This window comes from Lithobates pipiens, unplaced genomic scaffold (assembly GCF_037356315.1).
Source record: "Lithobates pipiens isolate NorthernLeopardFrog02 unplaced genomic scaffold, aLitPip1_a1.2 Scaffold_16, whole genome shotgun sequence".
In the NCBI taxonomy this organism is placed as follows: domain Eukaryota; kingdom Metazoa; phylum Chordata; class Amphibia; order Anura; family Ranidae; genus Lithobates; species Lithobates pipiens.
The window spans coordinates 545,682,860-545,698,928 of NW_027507748.1; the positions used below are offsets into that span (position 1 = coordinate 545,682,860).

Genomic DNA, 16,069 nt, shown 5'->3' on the forward strand with positions numbered 1-16,069 from the left:
TTCAATTTGTATGCAATCAGGCAGGCCCTTGTACTACATGATTTTGGTAAATCTGAAGGAAAAAATCAGCAGAAAATCTGATAGTGTGTATGGGGCTTTAATGTCTCGCAGAAGGTATCACAACTGTACATTATACTCAGTGTACACTATACCACAAAGGAGCTTCACAGAATGTGTAGAAACTCTGACCCACTCTGTGGTAAATGCAGGCAAACCTCAGGGTTCATCTGCTCTGGCGATGTCCGAAGTTGCCTCGCTATTGGAGTGAGGTTGTCTCCACAATCAATAGAGTCTTCCAAGTAAATATTCCTTTGAATCCTATTCATTGTTTGCTTGGATTTCTTGAAGAGGTGATACCTGAGGAAGAAACCAGAATGTCAGTCTCTAGGGCCATATTTGAGGCCAGGAAGGTCATTCTATTAAGTTGGAAATCTATATTCCCCCATTGGATAAAACATGGGTGACTCATATGGGAAACACGCTTCTTTTGGAAAGATACATATATCAATACAGGGGCCGACTGAACAAATATGGGAAACTCTGGTCACCATGGCTCAATGTCTCTGGGCTGTCCCCAAGGGAACTTAGTACTGCAATGCCCCACTGGGTAATTTGGATGAGCTATCTGACCAGTTGTGGGTCCCAAAAACCCATCACTCAAACCCCATCTATTTGGAGTATTGGATAGGGGAGGTTCAGTGGGAGATGACACAGGAAACTCTACAGAGAGGCTGTTTAATAATGTACCATATTTTCAAGGAAGTTGTATTCAACTGTGTTTATTGGTATACAGGAATGAAAACTGCTTTTGTATTTGCGTATTCTTCTGTTATTCTTTGTATTTGGTATTGTTTCATCTAATAAAAATCTTTCTGATATAAAAAAAAATGTAAGGGTCCCAAAACTGAACCTTGGGGTACACCACCACCAACCTTAGACCATTCAGAGTAAGAATCATTAGCCACTACTGAATTATATTTTCTATCCATTTACATACAAACTGATCTTTCCAAGCCCGTAGACTTTACCTTACACATTAGCCGTGTGTGGGGAACCGTGTCAAACACTTTTGCAAAATCCAAATTTACCACGTCCACAGCCACCCCTCTGTCCAATGTTTTACTTACCTCCTCATAAAAAGAAATCAGGTTTGTTTGACAACTTCTGTCTTTCGTGAATCCATGCTGTCGGTTAAAATATTTTTTTCCAGCAAGAACTCTATGAGTTAATTTATTAAACTCTCCTAGTTTTTTAGTTGTAGGCACACCGATCGATCAATAAAAGAAAAAAATGTCAGTAGTTTAATTTATCAGATTTACCCCTTTATCAGAGCCAAATAATCCACAAGGCAAACTTGGTAGGAGACAAGAGCCCTATAGATATTCAGGGGTTACTGCTGCAACCTTCAAAGCTCTTGCAGTAAACCAGGGGCAGGGCCGTCTTTAAGGCAGTGCAAAATGGGCAGCTGACCAGGGCCCTGTCATTGTTGTGGGGCCCAAAGCAGCTGCCTCATACTTGCAAACTATCCCAGTTTAAATGCCCTTGTCCCTTGAAGTTTTAGTCCAGTGCTGTGTCCCGATATCTCAATGCGAAGTGCTGGTACTAATGCTGCCCAGCTCTGCCCTATTGTTGTGTACAGATGACTCACCTGCAGACCCTGTGTTTACATGTAAATAACCGGCATTCATATGTAAATATCAGCAGCATTACTAAGTAAATAGCTGCGGGCGGCAGCATTGATATGTGAATAAAGGTGGTATTCATATGTGTATCATGCTCCCCTGCAATGAGGAGATGATGTGCTGTAACCTCTAGCAACCAACCAGTGAGCAGTATTACTGGACAGTAATCTCTATAAATCAATTAACATGCAGAAATCATTTGCTGTAACCTCTAGCAACTAATCAGTGAGCCGTAATGTGTGCTGTAACGTTTAGCAACCAGCCATTAGGCAGTAATGATATGCTGTAACCACTGGCAACCAAGCAATGCAATAGCTGCCTGATCTGATACAGTAAACTGATTTTAAGTCTAGCTACTATTTATTGTATGTCTTAGAGCTGGTGGAGAGTGAAATTGTATGGGGCGAGGGCCCCAAGAAATTTTTTGCCCAGGGTCCAATCAATATTAAAGATGGCCCTGACCAGGGGAATAGTGCAAGTGGTTAAAGCTGTGTTCCTGACTGTCACACCTCAAGGGAGGATTCACTTGTAGGAAGTTGGTGGCTGATAGGGCCATCTTAGTCAGTACAGATATTACATATGTCCGTTAAAAACAAAGTGGAAAGGGGGAAGCAAAGCTACTACCTTGCCTCAGGCTCTACTAATGCAATAAGCTGTACACACCTATGCTGGGCAACAATATTTTTTTGATTTTTGCTTCCTGAAAAACATGGTGATTTTGATAGATGATAGACCCTTTCAAACTGAACACAAATATAATTTCAGAATGATGGTAACACATAAGAATCTGAATAATTATGAAATAAACTTTTAACAAATATAATTTGTTTAATCGCATAATGTTTCCAATACATTGCATGGGTTCAACAAGGCTGAAAGTGTCAGCAAGTATCTAACAAAAGCCAGCCGGCTCTGGTGGATTTTGGTTGCCCTTTTTCCATTGTGGCAATGTCCTGTCCTTTTATCATGTTCATTATTGACCCAGGTTAGATTTTCAGGAAGGAAGTCCAAGTTGGAATGCAGAAAATTAATCTTCAGTGACATGTTGCTCTTCATGTTCTTGTATTTTGTAAGAAGTTTGTCAACCAGATGATTGTATTTTGGTGCTCTACAGCTGTTTACTGCTTTCATAACATTTTTTATCAGTCAGTGTTTTATGTGAAGCGGAGGGAAAAAAAATTGACGGATCAACAAGTGATTCATGTGCCAAGTTTTTCTGTCCTGTGACCATATTCTTGTAGAGTGTTATTCACTAATAATTGTTATCTCATTATTGGAATGCGACTCTCTTGCACAATAATAATTGTGAAAATAGTGCTTACTCAATTGACTATAAATGAAATAATAAGTGGAAACCAAAACATAAATGACAAAATTGTATAATAAGTCCAAAAAAGGGGTGAAAATAATAATAATATATAAAGTCCAAGTGCAAACAATGATATATAAACAACTGCTCAATCCATATCTTGATTAAAAGTGAAAACCATCCATTGAAACAAAAGGTGAAAAACAGCAACCACTGCCACCTATAGATGAAATGCCCACTCACCTCAGGGAATGACCGTGAGGTCAAACAAATCTTTAACTCCCAAAAGGATGACTGCTAGGATGCACACTGCACATTGATTGACAATCACTTTTTGTGTGATGCCATCACCCCAGAACACCCTGATCACACAGCCACTTCCTTGCCACTCTCTTGCACAGCTGTGTCATTTGCATATGTAACAACAGTACTTAGTATATCATTAGTATAATAGATACATTCCAATCAGCAGAGCCACTACCATAAGATCTCAGCAGATATTCCAGTTTAACCTGGTGTACAGGATGTGTTTCAACAACAGTTCTTTTACATACCTGGTGAAGACTGGGATGTTGTGGAGGCCACTCTTGCACCTCCTGCCCAACACTCCTGAAGGTGGAGACAGAGAGTATAAGGGCAAGGAGTGACATGAGTGCTGGAGTAGCTGGCTGCTGAGGTCCACTCTGTAACTGAGTAAAGCTGGTAATCAGAGTCCTCACATCAGGATACAGGAGCAGCTTGGCAGCAGAGCAGAAGCAGGACCAAGAGACAGGCAGAGGTCAGAGATAACCAGGCAGTGAGGGACCAAATCAATAGGCAGAGTAGGTCCAGGAGGCAGGCCAAGGTCAGTAGCAGCTGGGTAAAGCAGTACAGAATCAGCAGGCAAAGACAAGTCCAGTAAAAAGGCTGGGGTCAGAGTAATCAGGTGAACAGAGCTGAGACAGGAGCAGAAGTGGAGTCCAAGGGCAAGCCAGGTCATACACAGATAAGCAGGTACAGCGGAACGGATCGGATCTCAGGAACACTGCAACAAGCTGAAGACTATTCAGAAATTGCTTATAGTGACAGACCAGTTTAAATAGACCACTGGGCGCCAAGTGCACACTCTAACTGGTATGTGCACAAGCATGTGTGTGCTCTGATGCATGAACGCAAGCACAGCCAACTGGAATAGTACATTTAACACTGCCTCTTCACAAAATATGAGCATGTGTGCAACGTGTATGCGCATGAGCATTAGCATAGACCTGCAATGGTTTTCAGGTGCTGGGAATCCAGTTTACCTTACAAATTCCATGTTTTTTTTATAGTTATTTTATGTGTGCAGCATAGCCAACACTTATTGCAAATCAGAAAAACAATGTCAGTTGGTCAATGTACAAGTTATTTTCATGATTAGCAACCAAAATCTGAAGGATAAACCAAAAAGGTACAGGAAGCAAAATCTTTGTTGTCCAGTATATTCCAACAAGCTGAAAAATGTATTTGAGCACCTTTGACTGCCTCTAGGGCATCAGGAATGGCTCAACTATTACAAGCAGTGTAACAAACCAATGGCCCCTGCCCCCAACTATAACTGGCCTTCACAGCAAGGAGCACATGGAACAGACAAATGCATAAAAGACAAAAACAGAACATTCCATAGCTCAACTCACCAACCAAATTAACCTGTCCAATAGTCTGCGTTAAAACCAGAGGTTTAGTTAGCACTCATTTGCCAATGCATGCATAAGCTGCAAGGCCTCTTCACGGCATCCTGTGTATGCTTGTGGTCATAAACGCTACTGAATTTATGAGCATCTCCACAGTGGGAGCACATACATGCTTGTTAACTAAACCCCTGTTTTTAATGCAGACTCATGGACACGTTCATTTGATTGGTCAGCAGACTGGTTGATGAGTTGAGCTATGGAATGTTCTGTTTTTATCTTTTATGCATTTGCTCTTCCATGTGCTCCTTGCTGTGAAGGGCAGTTATAGGTGGGGACAGGGGCCATTTGTTTGTTACTGGTGTAAATATGGTCTGGGGACACACTGAGCACCTTTGCTTCCTCTGTGCTGGGTGTCCAGTGTGCTCCTGTTCCTTTAAGGGGGATTGAGCTGCCTCCAGGCCCACCTGCCCCTCATCTATCCATTGAATGCATGTGCTCCCATTGTGGAAACGCTCAGAAATTCAGTAGCGCTTAGGAATGCAAGCATACACAGGGTGTTGTGACGAGACCTTGCAGCTTACGCATGCGTTTGCAAATGCGTGCTAACTACACCCCTATGTTTAATGCATACTGTTGGACAGATTAATTTGGTTGGTCAGCAGACTGGTCGGTGAGTTGAGCTATGGAATGTTCTGTTTTTGTCTTTTATCACAAGCAACGTTCAAGATCTGGAGAATCACTTGGTTGTATGGGGCGGTTTATAGGAAAAACTAAAACTATATTTTTCTGCAGATAACTCTTTAATGTATGGACATAGGTTTTTTTTTATTCAATGCTTCTTGATCAAAAATTTTCATTACATCTCAAATACTGCCAACAACTCTGCCGAGCTCGGATATGTAGAGCGTGAAGCGAGTCTCAGTATCATAATTAGTCTCTTCTGCTGATCACTGTATTGTCTCTTTAAGAGAAGCGGGTGTGTCAATAGTAACTATGGAAACTTCAAGCTGAGAATAAAAGCAAATCTGTTCTCAAGCAGTCTACAGGAGCCTGATAGGAATGCGGAGAGGAGGGAGATGAGGATTTTGGATGCAGAAGTTCAGGTGGGAGGGCGGGGGTGGCTGGAACTCCCAAAGAAGATTTCTTTCTGATCATTGGGACAGGTGTGAAGTGGTGATCCTCCCTCTGCTATACACCTGCTGCTGATAGAAGATGGACATCAGGTGAGAAGATGCAGGTGATGCTGAGAGTGTCACACCTATTAGATGCCTCCTTCTCTTCACATTACACTTCCACATTTCACTGCTGCCTTTAACTTTAGGCTTATGACATCCACTGCTCAGCGTGAAAGATACTGAGAAGGTTTAACACGTTTCCATCCTTACTCTATCTCTGAATAACTGTTACACGGGAACTGTTAGCTGACATACCAGAATGCCATGCATCTTACTGTATATGGAGAAGAAAGAGGATGTTGGATTTTCACTTTTTGACTGTACATTTCACCTATATGACTTTTAAGACTAAATTCACATTTGTAAAAATGCAAAGTGTAGCTAACCACAATGTCACATCTTCTTTTATAAACTGGTAAAGGATTCTGCTTTGATACTGCACTTTGCACACTATGATGCTATGGGTTACTGCACTTTGCATGTCACCATGCTGTGGGTACTGCCTGTTACATTTTTTGGTTTACTGCACTTTATACACCGTCTTGGTGTGAGTTACTGCAATTTGCGCTTTATTGTGCTATGGGTTTTTTGTACTTTGCATATACATCATCATGCTGTGGGTTACTGCACTTTGCGCACTATCGTGCTGTGGGTTATTGCACTTTGCACATATGACATCATCATGCCGTGAGTTACTGCACCTTGTGGGTAACTTCGCTTTTCACATACATCATCATTCTATTGGCTACTGCACTTTGCATGTCATCAGTCTGTGGGTCTCTTTGTATGTCACCATGCTGTAGTTTACTGCACTTTGTACACCATGTTGTGGGTTACTGCATTATGCACACAATCATGCCATGGGTTATTGCATTTTGCACACTATCATGCTGTAGGTCACTGCACTTTGCACTCAATTGTGCTGTGGGTTATTGCACCTTGCACATCTTAATGCTGTGGATTATTGCACTTTGCACATCATGCTTTTGGTTATTTCCCTTTGCACACCTTAAAGAATATGTTACCCCAATATTTCATATTCCTGATATGTGCCTGCTGTACCATGTCCAGATGTATTCACAGCGCTTCACCTTTTCCACATTTTGTTATGTTACAGCTTTATTCAAAAATGTATTAAATTATTTATTTTCCCAAAAATTCTACAAATAATACCCCATAATGCCAATATGAAAGAAGTTTGTTTGAAATCTTTGCAAATTTATAAAAAATAAAAAAATAAAAAATCCTATGTGCGTAAGTATTCACAGCCTTTGCCATGACACTCAAAATCGAGTGCAGGTTCCACTGATCATCCTTGAGATGTTTCTTGATTGGTGTCCATCTGTGGTAAAATCAGTTGATTGGACATGATTTGGAAAGGCACACACCTGTCTATATCAGGTCCCACAGTTAACAGTGCATGTCCAAAGTCCGAGGAACTGTCTGTAGACCTCAGAGAGAGGATTGTATCGAGGCACAGATCTGGGGAAGGGTGCAGAAATATTTCAGCAGCATTGAAGGTCCCAACGAGCCCAGTGACCTCCATCATCCATACATGGAAGAAGTTTGGAACCACCAGGACTCTTAGAGCTGGCCTCCCGGCCAAACTGAGCAATCTGGGAGAAGGGCCTTAGTCAGGGAGGGGACCAAGAACCCAATATTCACTCTGACAGAGCTCCAACATCTCTCTGTGGATAGAGGAGAACCTTCAAGATGAATAACCATCTCTGCAGCACTCCACCAATCAGGCCAGGTAGAAGCCACTCCTCAGTAAAAGGCACATGACAGCCCACCTGAAGTTTGCCAAGAAGCACCTGAAGGACTCCCAGACCATGAGAAACAACATTTTCTGGGCTAATGAAACAAACATTGAACTCTTTGGCCTGAATGGCAAGCATCATGTCTGGAGGAAACCAGGTACTGCTCATTACCTAGCCAATACCATCCCTACAGTGAAGCATGGTAGTGGCAGTATAATGCTGTGGGGATGTTTTCCAGCGGCAGGAACTGGGAGACTAGTCAGGATAGAGGGAAAGACAAATGCAGAATGTACAGAGATATCCTTGATGAAAACCTGCTCCAGAGTACTCTGGACCTCAGACTGAGGCTAAGGTTCATCTTCCAACAGGGCAACGACCCTAAGCACACAGCCAAGATAACAAACGAGTGGTTGCAGGACAACTCTGTGAATGTCCTTGAGTGGCCCAGCCAGAGCCCAGACTTGAACCCGATTGAACATCTCTGGAGAGATCTGAAAATGGCTGTGCACCGACGCTCCCCATTCAATCTGATGGAGCTTAAGAGGCCCTGCAAAGAAGAATGGGAGAAACTGCCCAAAAACAGGTATGCTAAGCTTTTAGCATCATACTCAAAAAGACTTGAGGCTGTAATTGGTGCCAAAGGTGCTTCAACAAAGTATTGAGCAAAGGCTATGAATACATGTACATGTGATTTTTTTTTTTTTCCATTTTATTTTTAATAAATTTGCAAAGACTTCTTTCACGTTGTCATTATGGGGTATTGTTTATAGAATTTTCAGGAAAATAATTAATTTAATCCATTTAGGAATAAGGCAGTGCCATAACAAATGTGGAAAAAGTGAAGCGTTGTGAATACTTTCTGGTTGCACTGTACCTGTATAAAAAAAAACAGTATCCTGTTCTCTTTGTATTGCTTCCTTTGTGTGAAATCCCTGGTGTTCCTGCCAGTCCCTCTGCTTTCCAATTAAAAACTGACCACACTCAGTAGAATACACCGTGGTCAGTTCTCTAGCTGTTCTGGCAACTCGGTGCTCTCCTCCAATGATCACACTGTCCTGCCCCCCCCCCCCCCCCCCCCCCCCCGCGCATAGCCATTCACTGGGAAGAACAGCGTGCTGCTCCATCTCCTCCCTTAAGCTCCTATTCAGCTGAAAACAGAGGGTATGTGATCACGTATGAAAATATGAAAAGGGAGGGGGGGGGGGAGATATTTATATTGTATTTTTATATCTATACACAGATGTTGTGCCTTTCATTTCTGTTTTCAACTAAATGGGTTGTTTTACAAGGTGATCGTTTACATACACTTGGCAGTTGTGCATTTTGCACACCATCATGCTGTGGTTTACTGCACTTTGCACACATTACACTTTGCATATCTTAATGCTCTGGATTATTGCACTTTGTACACATCATATTGTGGGTTACTACACTCATTTTGTGTGCTGTGATTTCCTTCACCTTTGCATATCATCATTTTTTTTTTTAACCCTACCCTATTATATATTCATGTAAATCTCGAAGCCCTTGTACACACGGTCGGAAATTGCGACCACAAAATCCGTCAGATTTTGTCTGAAACCGGTGTTGCATACACACGGTCGGACAAAGTTGTCAGAAAATCTGATCGTTCGTTAGGACGGGACTACGTTCAGGCTAGTAGCCAATAGCTTTGGTCTCGTAATTTGATCTGAGCATGCGTGGCACTTTGTCCGAAAAGATCATGTTGTCAGAAAATTTTATATCCAGCTCTCAAATTTTGTTGGTCGGACATTACGACGGAAAAAGTCCGATGGAGCCCACACATGGTCGGATTATCCGACAACACGGTCTGATCGGACATTTTCCGTCAGAATTTCCGACCGTGTGTGCAAGGGCTAACAGTACTTTGTTGTACTAATTGTAATTAAAAAAAGTTCAAAAATTTACTGCAGCTCAATTTTTTACATCTTTATTTTTTTAGTTACATGGGGTATGTTTATTTACATCACCAAGAACAATGCAAAATCACATACAACTCATTGCAGAATTATTAATTATCAATGGCTAAATATTGGTAAATGGAAACATTTTCTTACCTTTTTTTTTTTTTTTTTTTTTACATTTTGTAGAGCTACATATGTCAGTCCAAGGGTGGAAGATCACTGAAGATACTATCGGATACTATTTATTTTTAAAATGTTTAATTAGCAAAATAAGTACATCATGAAGGCTGGTTGATTGCATTATTTCTAATAAAATAGTGCCTATATATTATCACTCTGATGCACTTTAACTTCTCAAACCATTAAAGATAATGAACCAATTAGATTTTTTTTTCAAATAAGATATTTCGTTTTCTGTAAAGTACCCGGTTCACCTAAATCCACCCTGTTCCCGTCAAATTGTAGAATTGTTGGCACTAACTAGCCAAATGATAAGGCTGACAAGACAACACTGTCACATAGATATCATTTAGAAGTAAATATTCCATGCTGTTTACATTCCATAATACAGTAATTACTGTCTTCACGGTAACAGTTTGCAGTCGACTTATTAGACCAAGCTTTGCCTTTAAAAACAGGCGATCATATGGCAAAAATGACAGGCTGCCTGCCCCACTGCTGACAGATAAACACTGAATTCCACCATCTAATAGCTTTTGACAGGCGGACTTGCACGTTAATGATAGTACTGTGTGTTTTCTCTGTGCAGCCCAAGCTTGGAGAGAGTCAGCAGTGAAAACTAGAGAAATGCCAGCCATGAGAGGACTGCTTGCTCCACAGAATACTTTCTTAGATACCATAGCGACCAGATTCGATGGAACGCGTGAGTAGTATACATATTATTGGGATATTTTTTATTTTATTATTTGTTATATGTCTTTAATTTTAACAGAAGGTTGAAGCTAAGATAGGTTGAAGCAAGAGTTAAAGTTACGCTCTCAAGCTAATCAAAACAGTGTGAAGAATAAATGTGTACAGTAACTGTTTTATCCCTCATAAGTTCAAAGTGGTCGGAACTATTGGTAGGGGATGATTGCTAATTGATTGCTTTGGGTCCAATGATATCACAAGGTGTCCTAGCTCCTGAGCCTGAAATTTCCATTGCAACTGAATATATATACCTGTTGTACCTTTAGGCCTGGTTCACACCTATGCAGGTTGCAGTTTGCATATTGCAGTTGCATTTTGTGTTTTTCAATACACACTTTTGAGCCATTGAAGTGTGTGGAGCTAAAAACCAGAAAAAACCCTGGCCCTTTACATAAAATGCACAGATGTGAACTACATCCATTGGAAACCATGTTAAATGGACTGTAGTCTGTTTCTGCAAAATTGAAAACGTACTAAAAATGCATAGGTGTGAATCAGGCCTATGCATTTTTAGTGCTTTTTGCATTTTGCAGGTTTGCACTACAGAACGTGTTCCATAGGAAACCATGTTAAATAAACTGTAGTGAAAATCTGCAAAATGCAAAAAGCATTAAAAATGCATAGGTGTGAATCCAGCCTCAGGGCCCATCCACACCTTATGTGCTATCAAACTTTTTTTGTGTTTTTAAAAATTTTTTTTACATGAGACTATCAATTGTGTTTAGTAGGACCAACACCCATCAATATGAAAATAGTCCTGAATGCTACATTTTGGGGTGCTAATATGAATTTGACCAAGTCCTTTAAACCTATTTATGTGTTTAAAACACATGGCAATGCACCTAAATTAATTTCTGTTAACACATGCATTGTGTTATGAAATCGTCCTTACAAGGAAGCTGTCAAGATAGAAAAATAGGAATTGCCATTAGAAACCTGAGGGAGCATGCCCTTTAGCTTCCATCCATATCCTTCCATAGTATCTTGGTGAGACACCAACTTGGAAAAAGCATGAACAAATGTGTTGGAACACTTGATATGTATATACTTGTTCCAAGCCAGTAAGAAGTTGCAGTATGGATAAGCATGGGAGTTTTGGGAGACATACAGTGTTCAGCATAAATGAGTACACCCCAACAGATTTGTCAGAAAACCTTAATTTTCTTTTTAGAATCAACATTTTCTATGGGACACTATACTACAAAATACTCCCACAAATGCGGGCCATTGATTGCAACCAAGATTTGTTAACCGGTTCTGGACCATGTCACACAGATATACTGTGGCACAATGGCTCTCCTGGATGAAATCCCATATGTGTACGTCCTACCCTTGTTCGGCCAACAGAGGGCGTGGGCACGCTGGCTGCATGGTGGGGACCCGATACACAGGGAACTCCTTCCCTGCCAGTGACATTTACACAGTAATCAGTGCATTTTTAAAGCACTGATCGCTGTATAAAGGCCAATGGTCACAAAAAAAGTGTCAAAAGTCTCCAATCTGTAGGTTGCAATGTCACAGTACTCAAAAAAATAGGGGGTGGTGTTGCGCTCCTTACACAAGATTATATATTTTTCTATATATAGTAACTTGTTAGAATTATCAACTTGTGATTATAGCTAGCAAGCATTCATCAGTATCATTAGCAAAATAAAGTGCAAATATGAAAATAAAATATACTAAAATAGTATCATAAATTCATAAATATATACGTTAAAAGGAGACATAAATGTTCATCATAAAAGATTCCTACTGTGCAAAATTTAAAAAATAGATGTAAAACATATATCCGACATGTGCAAAATTGAATAAAAAGGTAAGTAGAGTGTGATTTCAAAATTGTGCAACATACGTAAAAAGTGAATAATTCATAAAGTGACTTATTTCATCAAGGAGAAACACGAAAAAAACTGAAAAAATAAATACAATTCCTTTAGCAAGCTGAGTGTATCAAGTCTCTAGTGCAATATTGGACGTTTATTTCTTGGTCCAGTGTGCAACAGTAGTGCAGATGTGGAAGTGTTTCACAGGAACACTGTGTGCTGCTATACTGACATTCAGTGATACTGTGCCTTTAAGTGCTAAGATATGAATCTTCAGTGTCACTGACACCCGTGGCTGAAATAAATGATTACGGTAAAATAAAAAAATAAAATGAATAAATAAATAAGTAAGGTAAACAGCATGTAGCAAGATTTAAGGGGGTGGATCCCTTCGGATCGATCTTTTCCTAGGCGTTCATATGGAATAAAGCCAGGGGGAGGGGTGGGTCCTTTCCTTGTCTTTCCGCTGGGCGTTAGTAACTTGGATCACTCAGGTCATTTAGATGCTCAATGTATTAAAGAAAAGATAAAGAGAGGCCTACCATGGTGCAGTATGTTGAAAAAAGTTTTGATGTTTATTTAAGTAGAACCATAAAAAAAACTCACATTTTCCTTATGCAAGCAGTACCAATATACCAACCAATATACGCTTATTGCGATTATTTTTTTTACCAAAATTATGTAGAATAATATATATCGGCCTAAACTTTATGAAGAAATTTTTTTTTTATTTTTTTTTAAATTGGGGAATATTTATTATAGCAAAAAGTAAAACATATTGTTTTTTTTAAAAATTGTCGCTCTTTTTTTGCAAAAAATAAAAACCGCAGAAGTGATCAAATACCACCAAAAGAAAGCTCTATTTGTGGGAAAAAAGTTCCCAAATTTCGTTTGGGTACAGTGTCGAATGACCGTGCATTGGTCAGTTATAACGATGCAGTGCCAAATTGTAAAAAGTGTTCTGGTCAGGAAGGGGGTAAAATCTTCCGGGGCTGAAGTGTTTAATTTGCACACACAAAAAAGTATTTTTCCTAACTAATTAATTTAGCACCATGTTGCAAAATGAATAAACCCCAATGAAAGTCTTAGGAGCAAAGCTAAATTTTATACTACGGGTAAGTCTAATTATTCATTAAACAGATGTCCAGTAGACAGTTGATTATAAGTCTAGGTTCACATCTATGCGGCTGCGCTTGATTTGTTTTTCAGGCACGTTTTGCAGTATGTTTTGCGTTTTTAAACCCTTGTTTTTTATGCATTTTTGAAAGCATCTTTCATGCAATTTGCATTTTACTTTTTTTTTCTCTTTAAACACTGTATATAGCTGGTTGCTAAGGAGGGGGCCAGGAAGCCTGCCTCCGCATCCTTAAAAAGCGATGAGTCATCAGCTGTCAGCAAGGTTCCCCGCTGACAACTGAATGTAAAAAATAAATAAAATTACAGGCAAAAACAAATCATGAAAAAAAACGCCACGGGGTTCCCTTCGGGTCTAGTATGGATTTGGAGGGGACCCCCCAATGCCAACATTTTTTTTTAAATGGCCTCCCCCAAAATCCATATCTGATCCTTATCCGAGCATGAAGGCATGCCAGTTTGACAAGCATGAGTTAAGGGCTAAGTTCACTTTTTCCAGAAAATATTCATGCAGTCAATGGGCCCCAGTAGATATAGAAATATGTGCAGCTTTGTAAAATGGTTATTCATTTAATAAAGCTGGAACTGCAGCCATCTCACAGAGACATCCAGACTGTCCACAGAAGTTAACATTTCGACAGGAGCATCTTCTGATGAGAAGGGTTGAAGAAAATCACCATGCAAGTTCACTGCAGTTAGCTAAAGAAGTAGAAAGCCAAACTGGGGTGATTGTTTCCCATGACACAATACGTTGTACACTGCAGAAGAATGGAATGCATGAGTGATATCCACGAAGGAAGCCTCTTCTAAAGCCCATGCACAAAAAAGCCCGCCTAGAATTTGCCAGGGCCTATGCTGAAAAAAGGAGACTACTGGGACTCTGTACTCTGGAGTGATGAGACCAAGCTAAACATTTTTGGAACTGATGGCTTCAAAACTGTATGAAGTTGTAAAGGTGAGGAGGACAAAGAAAAATGCATGGTGCCTACAGTGAAACATGGTGGCGGCAGTGTCCTTCTGTGGGGCTGTGCATGAGTGCTGCTGGTTGTCGGGAGCTGCGTTTCATTATGGTATCATGAATTTATAGATGTACTGCTCTATATTAAAAAAAAAAAGATGATACTGTCACTACGTGCACTTGGTTGTCATGCACTTTTCCAACATGGCAATGATCCAAAACACACATCTAAGGCCACTGTTGCATTTCTGAAGAAGAACTAGGTGAACGTGATTCAGTGACCAAGTATGTCTCCTGATCTGAACCATCGACCACCTATGGTGGGTGGATTTTTTGCGGCCCCCCTAAAAATCATACCACCAACCACCACTGTTATTAACTTTACTTTCCTGTATTGGAGCTAAACAAATGTTCTAAATTTTGGAAATTGTTCTTGTGTTCTTTGAAATATTGATTAAAATCTTACTTTTCAAAAGGCGTGTACTCATTAATGCTGAGCACTGTACCTTCAAAAATAAATCAGAAATTGAAGCTATCATATTTCCACCCTGTTTCCCTACAGAGAAGAGCTGGAAAGGCAGCAGATAAAAGGCAGCCTGGGACCCACTGCTGTCCCTCTTCATCTTCTGCCATTCATGGTCAGAATGCATGCCTCTGGCTAGATCCTGCTCCTTTAGAACTGCATCTCCACACCACCACAATCTGTAGTCCTGGACAGAAGTGGCCATGACAGATCATTTGTGTGGGCAATGCTTGTTACTGTAAGATTTTGAAGGTGATTGGTCAATGCTGGCTGTAGATGTGGAGATGATAGCTGCAGAATTATTGAGGTGACAGGGCAACTCATGTACGCTAAGCATAGCAGCATTAAAGTGGTTGTAAACCCTGTGCAACCACTTTTTACTACAGGTAAGCCTATAATAAGGCTTACCTGTAGCTACCATAGATATCTACACAAGTCCAACGCTCAAAAGTTCACACATGCTCCGAATCAAGCAGAAGAAGCCACACTGGCTATTGAACGTCCTTTTTCTCAGCTCGTTGTAGGTCACCACATTCCCACGTTCGTAGTTGTTGGCCAACATTTGTGTGATTGTGTGTATGACAAGTTGGAGCCAACGACCTTCAAACAAAATCACACGGTTTTGTTGTCGGAAAGTCTGATCGTGTGTACGGGGCATAACAGTTCTTCAAGGCCTGCCTTCAATGTAATTGTTGTGGGAAACACACAGGTGTCAAACTGGCGGTCCTCAAGCTGTTGCGGAACTATAAGTCCCATGAGGCATTGCAAGGCAAGCAGTTACAAGCATGACTCCTACAGTTAGAGGCATGATGGGACATGTAGTTTCGCAGCAGCTAGAGGGTCGCCAGTTTGACACCTGCAGTAATGGCTGTTTACTTTTTCCAGAAAAAATACTATGTAGTCAAGGGGCCCCAGAAGATATAGAATTATGTACAGCTTTGTAAAATGGTCATTCATATTATTGTTTTACCTGTAGTCCCATCACAGGCCTGGCTAAAAAACTCCTAGTTAGCAACCCCCACATCCTGACTTGTTGCTCAGATGTGAAAACCATTGGTTTTTAAATCTGCAGTGCTGGGAGTGAGCATCGAATGGTTTTTCCCATCCTAACGTGTCAGGACGTGGGGATTGCTAACTAGGAGTTCATTAGCTAAGCTTCTGAGGGGACCCACATGGCCTATAGGTAAAACAATAAAAT

General features: G+C 40.5%; 1 protein-coding gene across 1 annotated transcript in view; it reads left to right on the forward strand.

Moving 5' to 3' along the window:
* The first annotated feature begins 5,619 nt into the window (after positions 1-5,619).
* KCNH3 (potassium voltage-gated channel subfamily H member 3) overlaps positions 5,620-16,069 on the forward strand; it is a 144,428-nt gene continuing 133,978 nt past the window's right edge. Inside the window, exons 1-2 of the mRNA XM_077483355.1 lie at positions 5,620-5,866; positions 10,273-10,386. Of these exons, the coding sequence (XP_077339481.1) occupies positions 10,311-10,386 (76 nt within the window). The 5' untranslated portion in view covers positions 5,620-5,866; positions 10,273-10,310. The remainder of the gene's footprint in view (positions 5,867-10,272; positions 10,387-16,069) is intronic.